This window comes from Nerophis lumbriciformis, linkage group LG19 (assembly GCF_033978685.3).
Source record: "Nerophis lumbriciformis linkage group LG19, RoL_Nlum_v2.1, whole genome shotgun sequence".
Classification (NCBI taxonomy): Eukaryota; Metazoa; Chordata; class Actinopteri; order Syngnathiformes; family Syngnathidae; genus Nerophis; species Nerophis lumbriciformis.
In genome coordinates, this window is record NC_084566.2 from 19003355 (window position 1) to 19019239 (window position 15885).

Consider the following 15885-nt stretch of genomic DNA (forward strand, 5'->3'; position numbering starts at 1 on the left):
AACCCTCTAATAACTAAAGTTCCGTGGGTGAATTATGTAAACCCACTACAGTTTTTAGCGCTTTGATAGCTAGTCTACTGACAGATATAAGTAAGAACTTTACGCTACTTTATATTAGAAATGGCAACAGCGAAAGATGAATGTTCCATAACAAGAAGATAGAGAAAAAGAAGAAGCTTATCGATTACAGACTACAATGGCGGACACGCGCAAATTTTCAGTACTTAAGCAGATCCCAAATACAGATCAGCAGGTACCAGAAGGTAAGAAAAGTTGGTTTTGCATAATATTGCGAAACTAAAAGCCAGATAATGTCTGCTAATAGGTGCCATTTTGCGGTCCTTATACACGTAACATAATAATACTTGTATGTTTAATGCGGTGACAATCCATCAAGCGGTGCGGCTTCATAGCTTACCGAAGTCATACTAAAAACATTTTGACAGATTTTTGAGCGCCGTGTGTGATGTTCTATATTTTCAATGGAACATTTTAAGTTTTGGTGTTTACTGGTGTATCTCTTATGTGTGACTGCCATCTACTGGTCACACTTATCATTACACCATGTACCAAATACAATAACTTTGTGGTTGGTAAGAGCAACTAGAATTATGCCGTACATTAGGCGCACTGGGTTATAAGGCGCACTGTCCATTTTTGAGAAACAAAGGATTTCAAGTGCGCCTATTGTCCAAAAAATACGGTAGTAATGATAATATATCAATGTATAATATTTTCAACAACCACATAAATGTTTTGTTTGAAAAAAACTATTCTAAAATAATACAAAATAAATGAGATTTAAGGGTATAGATAAATATAAAGGGGTTTTACTTTCGCCTGTTTGTTTAACCCAATTCCAACACAGTCCTGCACTGACACTGTGCTCACTTGGCGGCTGGTGGCGTGACCCCAAGATGCAGAAAATATAATAAAATACAATCTCTTGTTTGTCAATGTCTTGGTTTAAGAAGTTAAGTGCCATCCATTAGGGCATCCATCCATCCATCCATCTTCTTCCGCTTATCCGAGGTCGGGTCGCGGGGGCAGCAGCTTAAGCAGGGAAGCCCAGACTTCCCTCTCCCCAGCCACTTCGTCCAGCTCCTCCCGGGGGATCCCGAGGCGTTCCCAGGCCAGCCGGGCGAGATAGTCTTCCCAGCGTGTCCTGGGTCTTCCCCGTGGCCTCCTACCGGTCGGACGTGCCCGAAACACCTTCCTAGGGAGGCGTTCGGGTGGCATCCTGACCAGATGCCCGAACCACCTCATCTGGCTCCTCTCGATGTGGAGGAGCAGCGGCTTTACTTTGAGCTCCCCCCGGATGACAGAGCTTCTCACCCTATCTCTAAGGGAGAGCCCCGCCACTCGGCGGAGGAAACTCATTTCAGCCGCTTGTACCCGTGATCTTGTCCTTTCGGTCATGACCCAAAGCTCATGACCATAGGTGAGGATGGGAACGTAGATCGACCGGTAAATCGAGAGCTTTGCCTTCCGGCTCAGCTCCTTCTTCACCACAACGGATCGATACAACATCCGCATTACTGAAGACGCCGCACCGATCCGCCTGTCGATCTCACGATCCACTCCTCCCCCACTCGTGAACAAGACTCCGAGGTACTTGAACACCTCCACTTGGGGCAACATCTCCTCCCCAACCCGGAGATGGCACTCCACCCTTTTCCGGGAGAGAACCATGGACTCGGACTTGGAGGTGCTGATTCCCATCCCAGTCGCTTCACACTCGGCTGCGAACCGATCCAGTGAGAGCTGAAGATCTTGGCCGGAGGAAGCCATCAGGACCACATCATCTGCAAATAGCAGAGACCTAATCCTGCAGCCACCAAACCAGATACCCTCAACGCCCTGACTGCACCTAGAAATTCTGTCCATAAAGGTTATGAACAGAATCGGTGACAAAGGGCAGCCTTGGCGGAGTCCAACCCTCACTGGAAACGTGTCCGACTTACTGCCGGCAATGCAGATCAAGCTCTGACACTGATTATACATTAGGGCAGTACAATAAAAACAAAAATGACAAAAAATACTATTCATAAAAGCAGACACACACACATACTCCCTAATTTGTCATTTCAAAAGTCAATATTCACATGCAGAAACAGAACTTTTTGGCAGTGTCACAATTTAGTGTTGCACACAATTTTTGGGGGGATGTTGGCGGACTTTAAACGGGTGACAGCGGTAGGAAAAAACTGTTTTTCAGCTTGCTAGTTTTTATTTTTTTTGCACTACATTGTCTGGTTGATGTGTTTCAAGACAAGCGACAATCAGGTTAAAAGTCCTTTTATTAGGAACAACCAAGGGAGCACCACTGTGGTCGCAGCAGTGGACTGTGGGTGGAAAAAAACAGTGAGGCAAAGTTGATTTAGAAAGCAAAGCAAGGCAAAGCGAAATCACACAAACATGGTATGCAAACATACACTAGAATTTACCAACAGCTAACATGCAGCAAACACAAGTCCACCTGACGTCGCTGGACATAAGAATCCTCCTGATTGACAATCAGGAGCAATGGAGGGAAACCGTGATCAGGCCAAAAGTAAAGTGGCAGAAACATGGAAGCAACACAAGAAGTAGAACAAAGTAAGAGCGTTGGTCAGGAAAACATTGGAAACATAAACATACCATATTTTCCGGACTATTAGGCACAATTAAAATTATTCATCCTCCGCTGTTGCCATTTCTAATACAAAGTAGTGTAAAGTTCTTACTTATATTTGTCAGTAAACTCACCATGAAAGCACTAAAACATACCGGTGTAGTGAGTTTACATTAATCACCCAAGGAACTTTAGTTATTAGAGGTCCGGTCGGACGGTTTTTCACGGGACACATTTCCGGTGGTGTTGTTTCCGGATGAGAAGGTGCTGCTCCGTTATTGATTTAGGTAAAGTCTGAATGTCATTAAAACAGTTAGCTCCATCTTTTGGCTTTCTTCTACTCCCGTCCTTGCATGACGGGGAGAAGACGCTGCCGAAGGTGAGCCACGTAAATAAGATCGCCCACAAAACGGCGCATCCGGAAGCGACTGTCAGAAAGCGGCTTGAAGATGATCTGTAAAACATAATATATGCAACATTTTGACCAAATAACCACCATTATATGTTATGTAGACCACAAGGAAGTGTTTTCAATTTAGAAAAAAATAATGATAAAATGATTCCTTTAATGCGCCTGTAGAGATTGCCCTCTAGTGGGTTCTTCAGACCACCACACACTGCCAGGACAGCCCGGAATTCAGGGTATAACACTGTTTTATTTTCAATCAATAGTGCTAGGTTTTTGCTTTCCAGCAAAATGTCTATCTCTGAGTTCGTGTCTCTCTCTCTCTCTCTCTGGCTCCCACTCCAACTCCAACTCTGTGTCTCATCCCGGCTGCTGCTAATAAAGCCGACAGGTGATCAGATAACAAGGCCCACCTGGGCCATCTACGCACCTGTCGCTGTCTTCGAGGCCGGTCCTGGCACACCCCGTTCTGCGGCGGGCCCGCAGGCCACGCCCCCTTCTACAAAGCCCTATAATCCTGTGCGTCTAATATATGAAAAAAGATCAAAAATAAACCATTCATCGGCAGTCCGCTTTATAATCCGGTGAGCCCTATGGTCTGAAAAATACTGTAAGTTAAAAACTGTCATGACGGATCATGAAAATTGTATCTAACAACCGTCCACCATGGTGTCCATTCCTCAAGGCATCTTCTTGAGTGGTTTAGTTTAATAGCAAATGTCAACCCATGGTCTGTCTTCACTTGCAATAACACCACATTGTGTTTTCTCCTCTATCTCTAACCTCCAATTTACTGCTTCTTCTTTTACAGTGGCCCCTGCCATGAACCTGAAGGTCCGAGAGGTAACAGATACAGCCATCGAGCTGGAATGGGAAGGTTCTGTGGTTCTAACAGATTTCCTCGTGACCTACACACCGAGCAGTCCAGGAGGTGGGTGATAGCCGGTTGAAATCTTTTGACAAATCCGATTCTTAAAAACTGAAAAACTCAACCTTTCCTATCTCTCAGGCGTCCAACTAGAACTGCGGATGCCGGGGAATACCACCTCCTGCACCATCTCAGACCTGGACGCGGGTCTGGAGTACAACATCAACGTGTTTGCGGTTATTAACAACAGCATCAGCGCCCCTGCCAGTATTACCGTCACAACCTGTAAGTGTGGCGTGATGTTATATTCACTTGTCATGTTTTAAGACAACAATCCGCTATGTAGGGCAGCATGGTGGAAGAGGGGTTAGTGCGTCTGCCTCACAATACGAAGGTCCTGAGTAGTCCTGGGTTGTGGAGTTTGCATGTTCTCCCAGTGACTGCGTGGGTTCCCTACGGGTACTCCGGCTTCCTCCCACCTCCAAAGACATGCACCTGGGGATAGGTTGATTGGCAACACTAAATTGGCCCTAGTGTGTGAATGCGAGTGTGAATGTTGTCTGTATATCTGTGTTGGCCCTGCGATGAGGTGGCGACTTGTCCAGGGTGTACCCCGCCTTCCGCCCGATTGTAGCTGAGATAGGCTCCAGCGCCCCCCGTGACACCGAAGGGAATAAGCGGTAGAAAATGGATGGATGGATGGAATCCGCTATGTTCCTTCACACATAGATGGAGTGAGACTATCACCTGCTACTCTCCCTAACACACCTTCACAAACACATACTGTTTGTGGGGGTGTTTTGCTTTCACACTTACTCATAGAGTATAGTGTAGGGATAGAAAAAATCCTGCGGACATTTTAATGCATTTTTTTATTTATTTCTGATCTTCTAGATACTGTAGCTTAAATCAGCACTTAATGTAAAAAAATATATGTTTGCATAATTGGCCATGCAACCCTATCATTATTACACCATTTGCTGTGTTGCTACTGTGCTGTGCTATAGACCAGTGGTTCTCAAACTTGTTTCACCAAGCACCACCTCAGAAAACATTTTGGTCTCCAAGTACCACCATAATGATCAACATTAAAATACAGTAGCGTAGTAATAACAACAAGGCATAGGTTTTGGTTAAGTATATTCCAATTTTTGGGGCATTGTAACATTACACACATGCAGTTTGAACAGTAACACCAAATTTGAATATAGGAAAATAAACATTGTACTTTAATTAAGTGATTATTTGCCGTAAATGGTCTTTATTTATATAGCTCTTTACTATACCTGGAATACCACTAGATGGTCGTCAACAAAAAACGTTGAAAGAGCCATATTGCACCTGAAATACAAAAAACTAATCTGTAGGGATGTCCGATAATGGCTTTTTGCCGATATCCGATATTCCGATATTGTCCAACTCTTTAATTACCGATACCGATATCAACCGATATATACAGTCGTGTAATTAACACATTGTTATGCCTAATTTGGACAACCAGATATGGTGAAGATGAGGTACTTTAAAAAAAAAAAAAAAAGATAAATCAATTAAAAACATTTTCTTGAATAAAAAAGAAAGTAAAACAATATAAAAACAGTTACATAGAAACTAGTAATTAATGAAAAATAGTAAAATTAACTGTTAAAGGTTAGTACTATTAGTGGACCAGCAGCACGCACAATCATGTGTGCTTACGGACTGTATCCCTTGCAGACTGTATTGATATATATTGATATATAATGTAGGAACCAGAATATTAATAACAGAAAGAAACAACCCTTTTGTGTGAATGAGTGTGAATGAGTGTAAATGGGGGAGGAAGGTTTTTTATAACTAATTGTAAGTGTATCTTGTGTTTTTTTATGTTGATTTAATAATAAAAATAAAAACCGATACCGATATTAAAAAAACCGATACCGATAATTTCCGATATTACATTTTAACGCATTTATCGGCCGATAATATCGGCAGGCTGATCTGGAGCCGCAAAAAAAGAAAAGCCGTCTTCTTATGAAGGTAACACATGACGTAAGTGTCTATATTAGCTATAATAGCCTACTATCAAAATGACTATGTCTCGCAGGCTGACGCAAGTCTTCGTTGACAGAAATGTTGAAATCTAATATTTATTCTACACATTTTTACAACATTACAAACCATTAGTAAATCAGAGGCTACTCAGAAAGTGAGATAACTCCTGGAAATGACAGGCTTTTAATGGCCAAAGGTATAGATGTGTGTGTCCAAGTTAAAGGAAACGGCAGGCTGTCTTCTTTTAATAGATTTATTACAATCTTTGGCAAGCTAGGTAATGTTTGCTGTGGTCTGAAACAACATGGCACACTAACAACTATCTGAAATGCAGCCAATATCACATACAGATAATGTGTCATGGGACATGCAAAACTTAATTATATACAAAGAGGATACAAAAAAAAGACATTAAATGAGCTCAAATATATCTATAAATGAGGCATAATGATGCAATTTGTACATACAGCTAGCATAAATAGCATGTTAGCATTGATTAGCTTGCAGTCATGCACTGACCAAATATGCCTGATTAGCAATAACATCAACAAAGCGCACCTTTGTGCATTCATGCACAGCATGAAACTTTTGGTGGACAAAATGAGACAAAGAAGGAGTGGAAGATTTTGCATGTAAATTGAACAATTTCCCTTGTGGATCATTAAAGTTTGTCTAAGTCTAAGTCCAAACAAACTGTTGCGTCACAGTCCACACTATGATGAGTTCAAGAACCCCTGAAATTAGTAGGACAAAACTATGTTCACCAAATACTCTCATCAGTGAAGCATACACACAACCATATTAAACAGTGGGCTTTCTAACAATTGGGAAGGTTTGTATCATGTTTGTCCTCAAACAAAAAATATACTAAAACAAACAAAAAAATTTCCCCCATCTTTTTCCATTTTCAATCCTTTTTTAAAAATGCTCTAAGGAGCCACTAGGGCGGCACTAAAGAGCCGCGGGTTGCTGACCCCCGAACCAAGATATTCAATTGTGTACACTGAACCTATAGGCTGTGTTTTCTTAGAAGATGGAAGAGGACACTGTAACAATGAGATTCACAAATAACAGCCGCTTTCCAATTAACTTTCCAAGTACTCCTTGCGGTTCAGGGTAAATCGGGGGTGTCAAACTCATTTTCTTGAGGGCCCCATCGCAAATATGACTGCCCTTATAGGAAGATACAGTATATGAATCATTTACAATAACCTCGTTACACTATTTGTGTTAAAATGTTTATATTTTTTAAGAAATTCATGTGAAGTGAGGTGAATTATATTTTTATAGCTCTTTTCTCTAGTGACTCAAAGCGCTTTTACATAGTGAAACCCAATATCTAAGTTACATCTAAACCCGTGTGGGTGGCACTGGGAGCAGGTGGGTAAAGTGTCTTTCCCAAGGACACAACGTCAGTGACTAGGATGGCGGAAGTGGGGATCGAACCTGGAAACCTCAAGTTGCTGGCACGGCTACTCTACCAACCGAGCTATACCACCCCGGATAACTTTGATGGATAACTTGCTTTAAAATCGTCCAGCAGATATTTAAGTATTTATCTTTAATTACTGTATATTTAACAACAACAACAGCGAAACTTGTTTAGAACATATTGTTGCATGATCAGACAATATTAAATTACATAACATGTGCAACTGGATACAGTACATTTTACTGTTAACATTGAAAGAACAAATACAAGAACTTTATTTTTTCCAGCTTTTGGCAGGCCACATAAGTAATGTGGTGGGCCAGATCTGAGTTTGACACGTTAGGTCAGGGGTGTCAAACTCATTTTAGATCGGGGCCAACATGGAGAAAAATCTACTCCCAAGTGGGCCGGACTGGTAAAATCACGGCACGATAACTTACTTTTTTTAATTTTTTTTTTATAATAGTATTCTACCTTTTATTTGTCGTTATTTATACTTTCTGAATAAATGATGTGATAATGTTCATCAGTAAACTCATTGGTGTTCATTTTCAATCTATCAAGATAAAAAAATTATATCAAAATCAAACTACAGGATGTTATTTATGTAGTTTGATAATTTACCTTGACTGGTGAACTAACATGTGGTTTATTTGTTTTACATATGTAGCATAATCTACAAAGATACAAATAATTGCTACTGCGACATCTAGTGGACACATTTAGAACAGCTGTTTCTTTCATTCAAAAATTCCGGCAAATTTTTATACTTGGCAAACTCATCCCATCCCGCAAGCCGGACAAAACCTGTTTGTACGTTTGACACCCCTGTGTTAGGTAAATTAACACCTTGGGTAAAATGATATAATTTACGGTTCAGTGCTCCCTAAATGTGTGCGGGAGTTACGTTCAAGTCTTTTTAAGAAACACTTGCCGACGTCCTTACACAGTGGTGCCTCAAATTAGGAGTACCTAAAATTGCGGGTAACTTGGGGTGTGAGGGGTCTCTCACTGTTTTGTTCTGCTTTAAATTTGTCGGGAACCCGCATGGCTGCGATAGCTGTGACCCCAAGATGCAGGAACCAGGTGGACGATGGGCAGGTATGAGTATTTTAATATACTCACAAACATAGGAATATGCTGTGATACATGTAGAGCAGGGGTGTCAAACGTACGGCCCGAGGGCCGGATCAGGTATTATCCGGGCCGCGGGATGAGTTTGCTGAGTATAAAAATTAACCTTAGATTGTTTAATTAAATAAACAGCTGTTTTAAATGTCCACTGGTTGTCGCAACAGCAATTCTTTGTATCTTTGTAGATGATGCTACATATGTACAATATAAACCACGCGTTAGTACAATAGTCGAGGAAAATGAGCAAACTACATAAATAACACTGTAATCTGATTTTGATATACCATTTTTTATCTTGATTGATTGAAAATTAACACCAAAGAGTTGACTGATGAACATTAACACATAAATTATTCAGAAAATATAAATAACAACAAATAAAGATAGAATGCTATTAACCGCAACATGTAAGTGTAAAAATAACCCCAACAACATTATGATTTGTACATTTTCAGAATGTGCTTGTTCTATTTTTAAACAAAGAAAACAATCTGAAGTTGTCTTTATTTTTAAGTTATCGTGCCGTGATTTTACCAGTCTGGCCCACTTGGGAGTAGATTTTTATCCATGTGGTCCCCGATCGAAAATGACTTTGACACCCCTGATGTAGAGGTTCTAAACATAGTCAATCCTCAAGCCCTGAGGAACAGGCGAGCCAGGCAAATATAGCAGCCTGATTGGCAACTGCAACCAGGTGTGCCGGGCTACCAATCAGGGACAGGTGAGGAAAACAAGCGCTCGGAGGAAATGCAGGAAATGGAAATCAAATAGGAGCGCTGGCAGACAGATCGTCACAAAATTGCTTTAAATCACAATGAACGTCGTAAGATCCTCTGGTCTAACTTGTGAGTAGTGATGGGTTGATGAGGCCTCATGAAGCGTTTCGACACATTGCAAAACTGTATTGATACTGTGTCGATACTGTGTCACTAAATACTGACATCTGCTGGACATTAAAAATCCCTACAGGCAACCTATGGACCGACTCAACTGACACTGATTTTATGACCTAGTACAGTGGTTCTCAAATGGGGGTACGCGTACCCCTGGGGGTACTTGAAGGTATGCCAAGGGGTATGTGAGATTTTAAAAAAATATTCTAAAAATAGCAACAATTCAAAAATCCTTTATAAATATATTTATTGAATAATACTTCAACAAAATATGACTGTAAGTTCATAAACTCCGTGAAGCACAAGCTCAGGTTTGTCACTAAAATGTCTGTCAAAAAGAACTGTGAAAAGAAATGCAACAAGGCAATATTCAGTGTTGACAGCTAGATTTTTTGTGGACATGTTCCATAAATATTGATGTTAAAGATTTTTTTTTTTTTGTGAATAAATGTTTAGAATTAAGTTCATGAATCCAGATGGAGCTCTAATACAATCCCCAAAGAGGGCACTTTAAGTTGATTATTACTTCTAGGTGTAGAAATCTTTATTTATAATTGAATCACTTGAATCACTTGTTTATTTTTCAACAAGTTTTTAGCTATTTTTATATCTTTTTTTCCAAATAGTTCAAGAAAGACCACTACAAATGAGCAATATTTTGCACTGTTATACAATTTAATAAATCAGAAACTGATGAAATAGTGCTGTATTTTACTTCATCTTTTTTTTTTCAACCAAAAATGCTCTGCTCTGATTAGGGGGTACTTGAATTAAAAAAAAATTCACAGGGGGTACATTGCTGAAAAAAGGTTGAGAACCACTGACCTAGTATATACAATAATATAAACCAAGTCATTGTATTTCATTTAGGATTATTTCATAACTTCATCTAAATAAAAATATATTTTTTGTCTTTTTTAGATACAGTCAATAAATAATGTGAACATGTATCATAACATGGAAATCTAAGAGAACGTGTTGTGAATGAGGATGCTTGTGGACCTGGAAATTATTATTTATTTTTTTTTTACACATTTTTATTAAAAAAAACAAACAGTTTTTCCAACGTATCCAATTTTAGACGCTTTTTCTTCTTAGTTATTATTTCTCCGGCTGTAGAAAAGAGCCGCTCACAGGGCACAGAGGAGGCGTCAGTGCGACACAGTTCGCGTATCGGTCACGTGACCAAAACAGCTCATGATCGGACACGTGACTTTCTAAAAGCGGTACGCGCACCGACACAGGGTTTCGCTCTATGAGCTCGACGCATGCACCGATGCATCGGTGTTGCCGGACCCATCACTACTTGTGAGCATTAGCCTATAGCTAAAGACCGAAATAACTTTGATTTCTAACCATTTGAAACCAAACCTTTAGCAGCAATTTAGCTTGGACAGCCTTCCCGCCAACATCCTCCTGCTGCTTAAGTTTGCTCCTTCAGCCGCCGCTCGCCAATTGTCCGCTGCTCCGGGTGTCCGGGGGGTCTATATTAAACCGTCAACTCTTCTCTACCTCAACACTGGTTGCGGGAAATAGCATAACAAGGAATGTCCTATTTTTCAACGCGATTACTCGCTGCAATCAGCATACCTGGGTAATGTGGCTTGTCGTACATGTGGGATCTCATTATACAGGAAAACGCCAATCAGAACAAACTAAAAAGGATTTCGAAGTCCTCTTCAGTCTAATGGAAAAAAAAAACTTTACATACAGTACAGGCCAAAAGTTTGGACACGCCTTCTCCTCCAATGTGTTTTCTTTATTTTCATGACTATTTACATTGTAGATTGTCACTGAAGGCATCAAAACTATGAATGAACACGTGTGGAGTTATGTACTTAACAAAAAAAGATGACGTAACTGAAAACATGTTTTATATTCTAGTTTCTTCAAAACAGCCACCTTATGCTCTGATTACTGTTTTGCACACTCTTGGCATTCTCTCGATGAGCTTCAAGAGGCAGTCACCTGAAATGGTTTTCACTTCACAGGTGTCATAGTTTTGATGCCTTCAGTGACAATCATCATGACAATAGTCATGATAATGCATTGAAAGCTGAAATGAGCTTCAAGAGGTATTCAGCTTTAATGGTTTTCACGTTACAGGTGTGCTTGAAGCTCATCGAGAGAATGCCAAGAGTGTGCAAAGCAGTAATCAGAGCAAAGGGTGGCTATGTTGAAGAAAATATAATTTAATTCATAGTTTTGATGCCTTCAGTGACAATCTACAATGTAAATAGTGATGCAAATAAAGAAAATGCATTGAATGAGAAGGTGTGTCCAAACTATTGGGCTGTACTGTGTATACGTTTTACTGTTTTATAAAATACAGGTGATACGTTCACAAGCGTGCTGGTCGTGGGAATTTTCCATTACCTACCTACCCAGTTACATCCGTAAAACTACTGTACTGTAGTAGTATTAATAATGTATTGTTTTTCAAAGCATATTTATTATCGGAATGTTAGTTTTTTCTTTTTAAAAGTAATGTTTGATTTTAGATTTGTGCTTTTCTGGGAGGACAAAGCATGGATTAATTTGATTTTAATTGATTTCAATCGGCTGGGATGCTTTACGTTACAAGTATTGTGAGGTACGAGCTTTGTCGTGGGACGCGATGTGCTCAGAGGTTGAGGTACCACTGTATTCTTGTTCTCCTTCTTTATGAAGAAACCGAAGATTCATTAAACTTGTCATGGCAGTCAGTAAATACTAGCTGGTAGCTAAGATACTTTCTTTTTGGAGGTTTTTAGTCGCAAGAGGCAAGACAAAAAGAGATGCAGTTTTGTCTCATCTCCTGTAATAGAACCAAACAAGCTATAGTCCCGTTTTGCCCATATTTGTTTTTGTGTAATGTTTTAATTTTATCTGGTCTGTCCCAAATTTATCTGAATATGATTTTATATTCTATCATTTTTATATATAACTTGGAGAACATTTACAATTTATTATCTCACTTAAATGTTTGTATTTCCTGTAGTGTGGTAGGTCTTTGTATCGTATGTCTGAGATTTTACTTTTCCCTGTATGTTTAATGGATGTCCTGATCTGGCTGTCTGCAAAACAAGTTTACTTTTGGGTACCATTAAAGTAACCTAACCTTTTCGCATAGCAAAGACGAAGTTCACCTTTTCTCCGATCGTAAGCAGTTTCCTCTACGGCGGGGGTCAGCAACCCGCGGCTCTAGAGCCACATACGGCTCTTGAGCGGCGCCCTGGTGGCTCCATGGAGCTTTTTCAAAAATGTATGGTAATGGAAAACAATTGGGTGAAAAATATATTTTTTGTTGTAATATGGTTTCTGTAGGAGGACAAACATGACACAAACCTTCCTAATTGTTAAAAAGCTGACTGTTTAATATGTTTGTGTTTATGCTTTACTGATGAGAATGTTTGGCGATTTGCGTCAGCCTGCGACACATAGTCATTTTGATAGTAGGCTAATATAGCTAAATAGCCACTTACATCATGGGTTGTCTTCATTATAACACTTATAAAAGTCTTTTAATTTTTGCGGCTCCAGACCGATTTGTTTTTGTATTTCTGGTCCGATTTGGCTCTTTCAACATTTTGGGTTGCCAACCCCTGCTCTAGGGTGATAGGTTCTTTAAATGTATTTTCTTAAACCCATCCATCCATTTTTTACCGCTTATTCCCTTCGGGGTCGCGGGGGGCGCTGGAGCCTATCTCAGCTACAATCGGGCGGAAGGCGGGGTACACCCTGGACAAGTCGCCGCCTCATCGCAGGGCCAACACAGATAGACAGACAACATTCACACTCACATTCACACACTAAGGCCAATTTAGTGTTGCCAATCAACCTATCCCCAGTTGCATGTTTTTGGAGGTGGGAGGAAGCCGGAGTACCCGGAGGGAACCCACGCAGTCACGGGGAGAACATGCAAACTCCACACAGAAAGATCCCGAGCCTGGGATTGAACCCCAGACTACTCAGCACCTTCGTATTGTGAGGCAGACGCACTAACCCCTCTTCCACCGTGCTGCCCTTCTTAAACCTGTATCTGCAAAAGCGTAAGAAAAAAAAGATCATGTGCCAGAAGCCTTAGAAGGTTCAAAATGTTTGGACGACATTGTAGGGACTAAACTAAATACAGATGTTCCCTCAAAAGGCAGCAGAGACAACATAGAGGTCGGCTGTAGCAAAAACAGGAGGCTAAATGTGGCTGAGCTAATCAAGTCAAGACGGAGAAGACAATGTTATGTGAATCAAATAGACATTATGACTTATATTACATCATTCTAAAAACACATGCATTTTTTTTATTTTAAAATCTGTGATGCACTGAGACAGTAGTAAGTGAACCGCTTAGTGTACATTGATAAAGATAAGATACCGTTTCACGTACTTCAGTAAAGTGTAATGATGTAAGAAATGCTTTAAGAGACATGAAGCAATGGACCAAACAAATACATGCACAAGCGTAAAGTTCAGCATGGCACACCTTCAGCGTGTGATGGATGTGATTCATGGGCAGTGCAACTATAATACATCTCTCACTTCCACACCAGACCTCTCCAATCCGGTGGGTTTAGTCTTCAAATCCATCACAGAGACGTCAGTGGAGGTCCAGTGGCAACCGTTCTACAATTCCTTCGATGGCTGGGAGATCAGCTTCATTCCCAAGGTATGGTGTAACTCACCGACACAGACCACGGCTATTGTAACAAACGTTCCATCCAAATAAAAACACAGTACCATATTTTCCGGACCATAGGGCGCACCGAATTAAAAGGTGCACTGCCGATGAATGGCCTATTTTCGGTCTTTTTTCTTAGATAAGGCGCACCGGATTATAGGGCGCATTAAAGGAGTCATGTTATTTTATTTTTTTTCTCAATTGAAAACATTTCCTTATGGTCTACATAACATGTAATGGTGGTTCTTTGGTCAAAATGTTGCATAGATTATGTTTTTCAGACCATCTTCAAGCCGCTTTCTGACAGTTCCTTCCGGATGCGCTGTTATGTGGGCGGTCTTATTTACGTGGCTCACCTTTGGCAGCGTCTTCTCCTCGTCATCTTTGTTGTAGCGGTGTAGCGTGCAAGGACGGGAGTGGAAGAAGTGTCAAATGATGGATCTAACTGTTTTAATGACATTTAGACTTTACTTAAATCAATAACGGAGCAGCATCTCCTCATTCGGAAACAACAATAAGGCCGTAAATGTGTACCGTGAAAAAACGTCCGCCCGGAAATCTCTAATAACTAATGTTCCTTGGGTGAGTAATGTAAACTCACTACACCGGTATGTTTTAGCGCTTTCTTGGCGAGTTTACTGACAGATATAAGTAAGAACTTAACACTAGTTTATATTAGAAATGGCAACAGCGGAGGATGAATGTCCCATAAGTTAAGTTAAAGTACCAATGATTGTCACACACACACTAGGTGTAGTGAAATGTGTCCTCTGCATTTGACCCATCCCCTTGTTCACCCCCTGGGAGGTGAGGGGAGCAGTGGGCAGCAGCGGTGCTGCGCCCGGGAATAATTTTTGGTGATTTAACCCCCAATTCCAACCCTTTATGCTGAGTGCCAAGCAAGGAGGTAGTCTTTGGTATGACTCGGCCGGGGTTTGAACTCACAACCTACCGATCTCAAGGCGGACACTCTAACCACTAGTGTAGCATAACAAGAAGATAGAGAAAAAGAAGAAGCTTATCGACTACGGTGTCGCACGGAATACAAAGGCGGACGCGCGCAATTTTTCATGATTTATTCAGATCTCAAATACAGATCAGCAGGTACCAGAATGTAAGAAAAAGTGCTTTTGCATAATGTTGCGACGCGAAACACCAGATAATATGTCTTACCTTACACACACACCATAATAATACTCATATGTTTAATGCGCCGACAATCCATCAAGTGGTGTGGCTTCATAACTTACCAAAGTCGTACTAAAACATTTTGATCGATTTTTGAGCGATGTGTGTAATGTTCTATATTTTCCATGGAACATATAAAATGTTGGTGTTGTTTACTTGAGTCATACTGCCGTCATATTGCAGTATACACGTGTCTTTTATGTTTGACTGCCATCTACTGGTCACACTTATCATTACACCATGTACCAAATAAAATTGCTTCGAGGTCGGTAAGCAAAACCAGAATTATTCCGTACATTAAGCACACCGGGTTATAAGGCGCACTGTCGAGTTTTGAGAATTGATTTTTTTTTTTTAAAGTGCACCTTATAGTCCGGAAAATACGGTGTTTGAATTTTACAGAAAATGACTGCCTGTGCAACTGTGCTAATTCATTATTGGCTGACATTTTCAATTGGCTGACATTTTCAATTCTTGTGTAACATACATGTTACTGATTCTAAAATAAACACTGTCGAAAGAATACAAACTACTTCGATTCTGTCCTCAACGTGTCAAAAGGACCTAAAGGCCTGATCGACTAAGACCAAAATAACACACACTAAATAGCGTGTGCAAACTATAATATTGAGTGTATGATTAGTGGGCGTGTGAGAAGA

General features: G+C 40.4%; 1 protein-coding gene across 6 annotated transcripts in view; it reads left to right on the forward strand.

Moving 5' to 3' along the window:
- The window catches only part of tnr (tenascin R (restrictin, janusin)), a 419906-nt gene that overhangs the window by 280217 nt on the left and 123804 nt on the right, over positions 1–15885 (forward strand). For all 6 annotated transcript variants that reach the window (XM_061979400.2, XM_061979405.2, XM_061979402.2 and 3 more), the window contains 3 exons: positions 3832–3951; positions 4030–4173; positions 13911–14026. In XM_061979400.2, coding sequence (XP_061835384.2) covers positions 3832–3951; positions 4030–4173; positions 13911–14026 — 380 coding nt within the window. The remainder of the gene's footprint in view (positions 1–3831; positions 3952–4029; positions 4174–13910; positions 14027–15885) is intronic.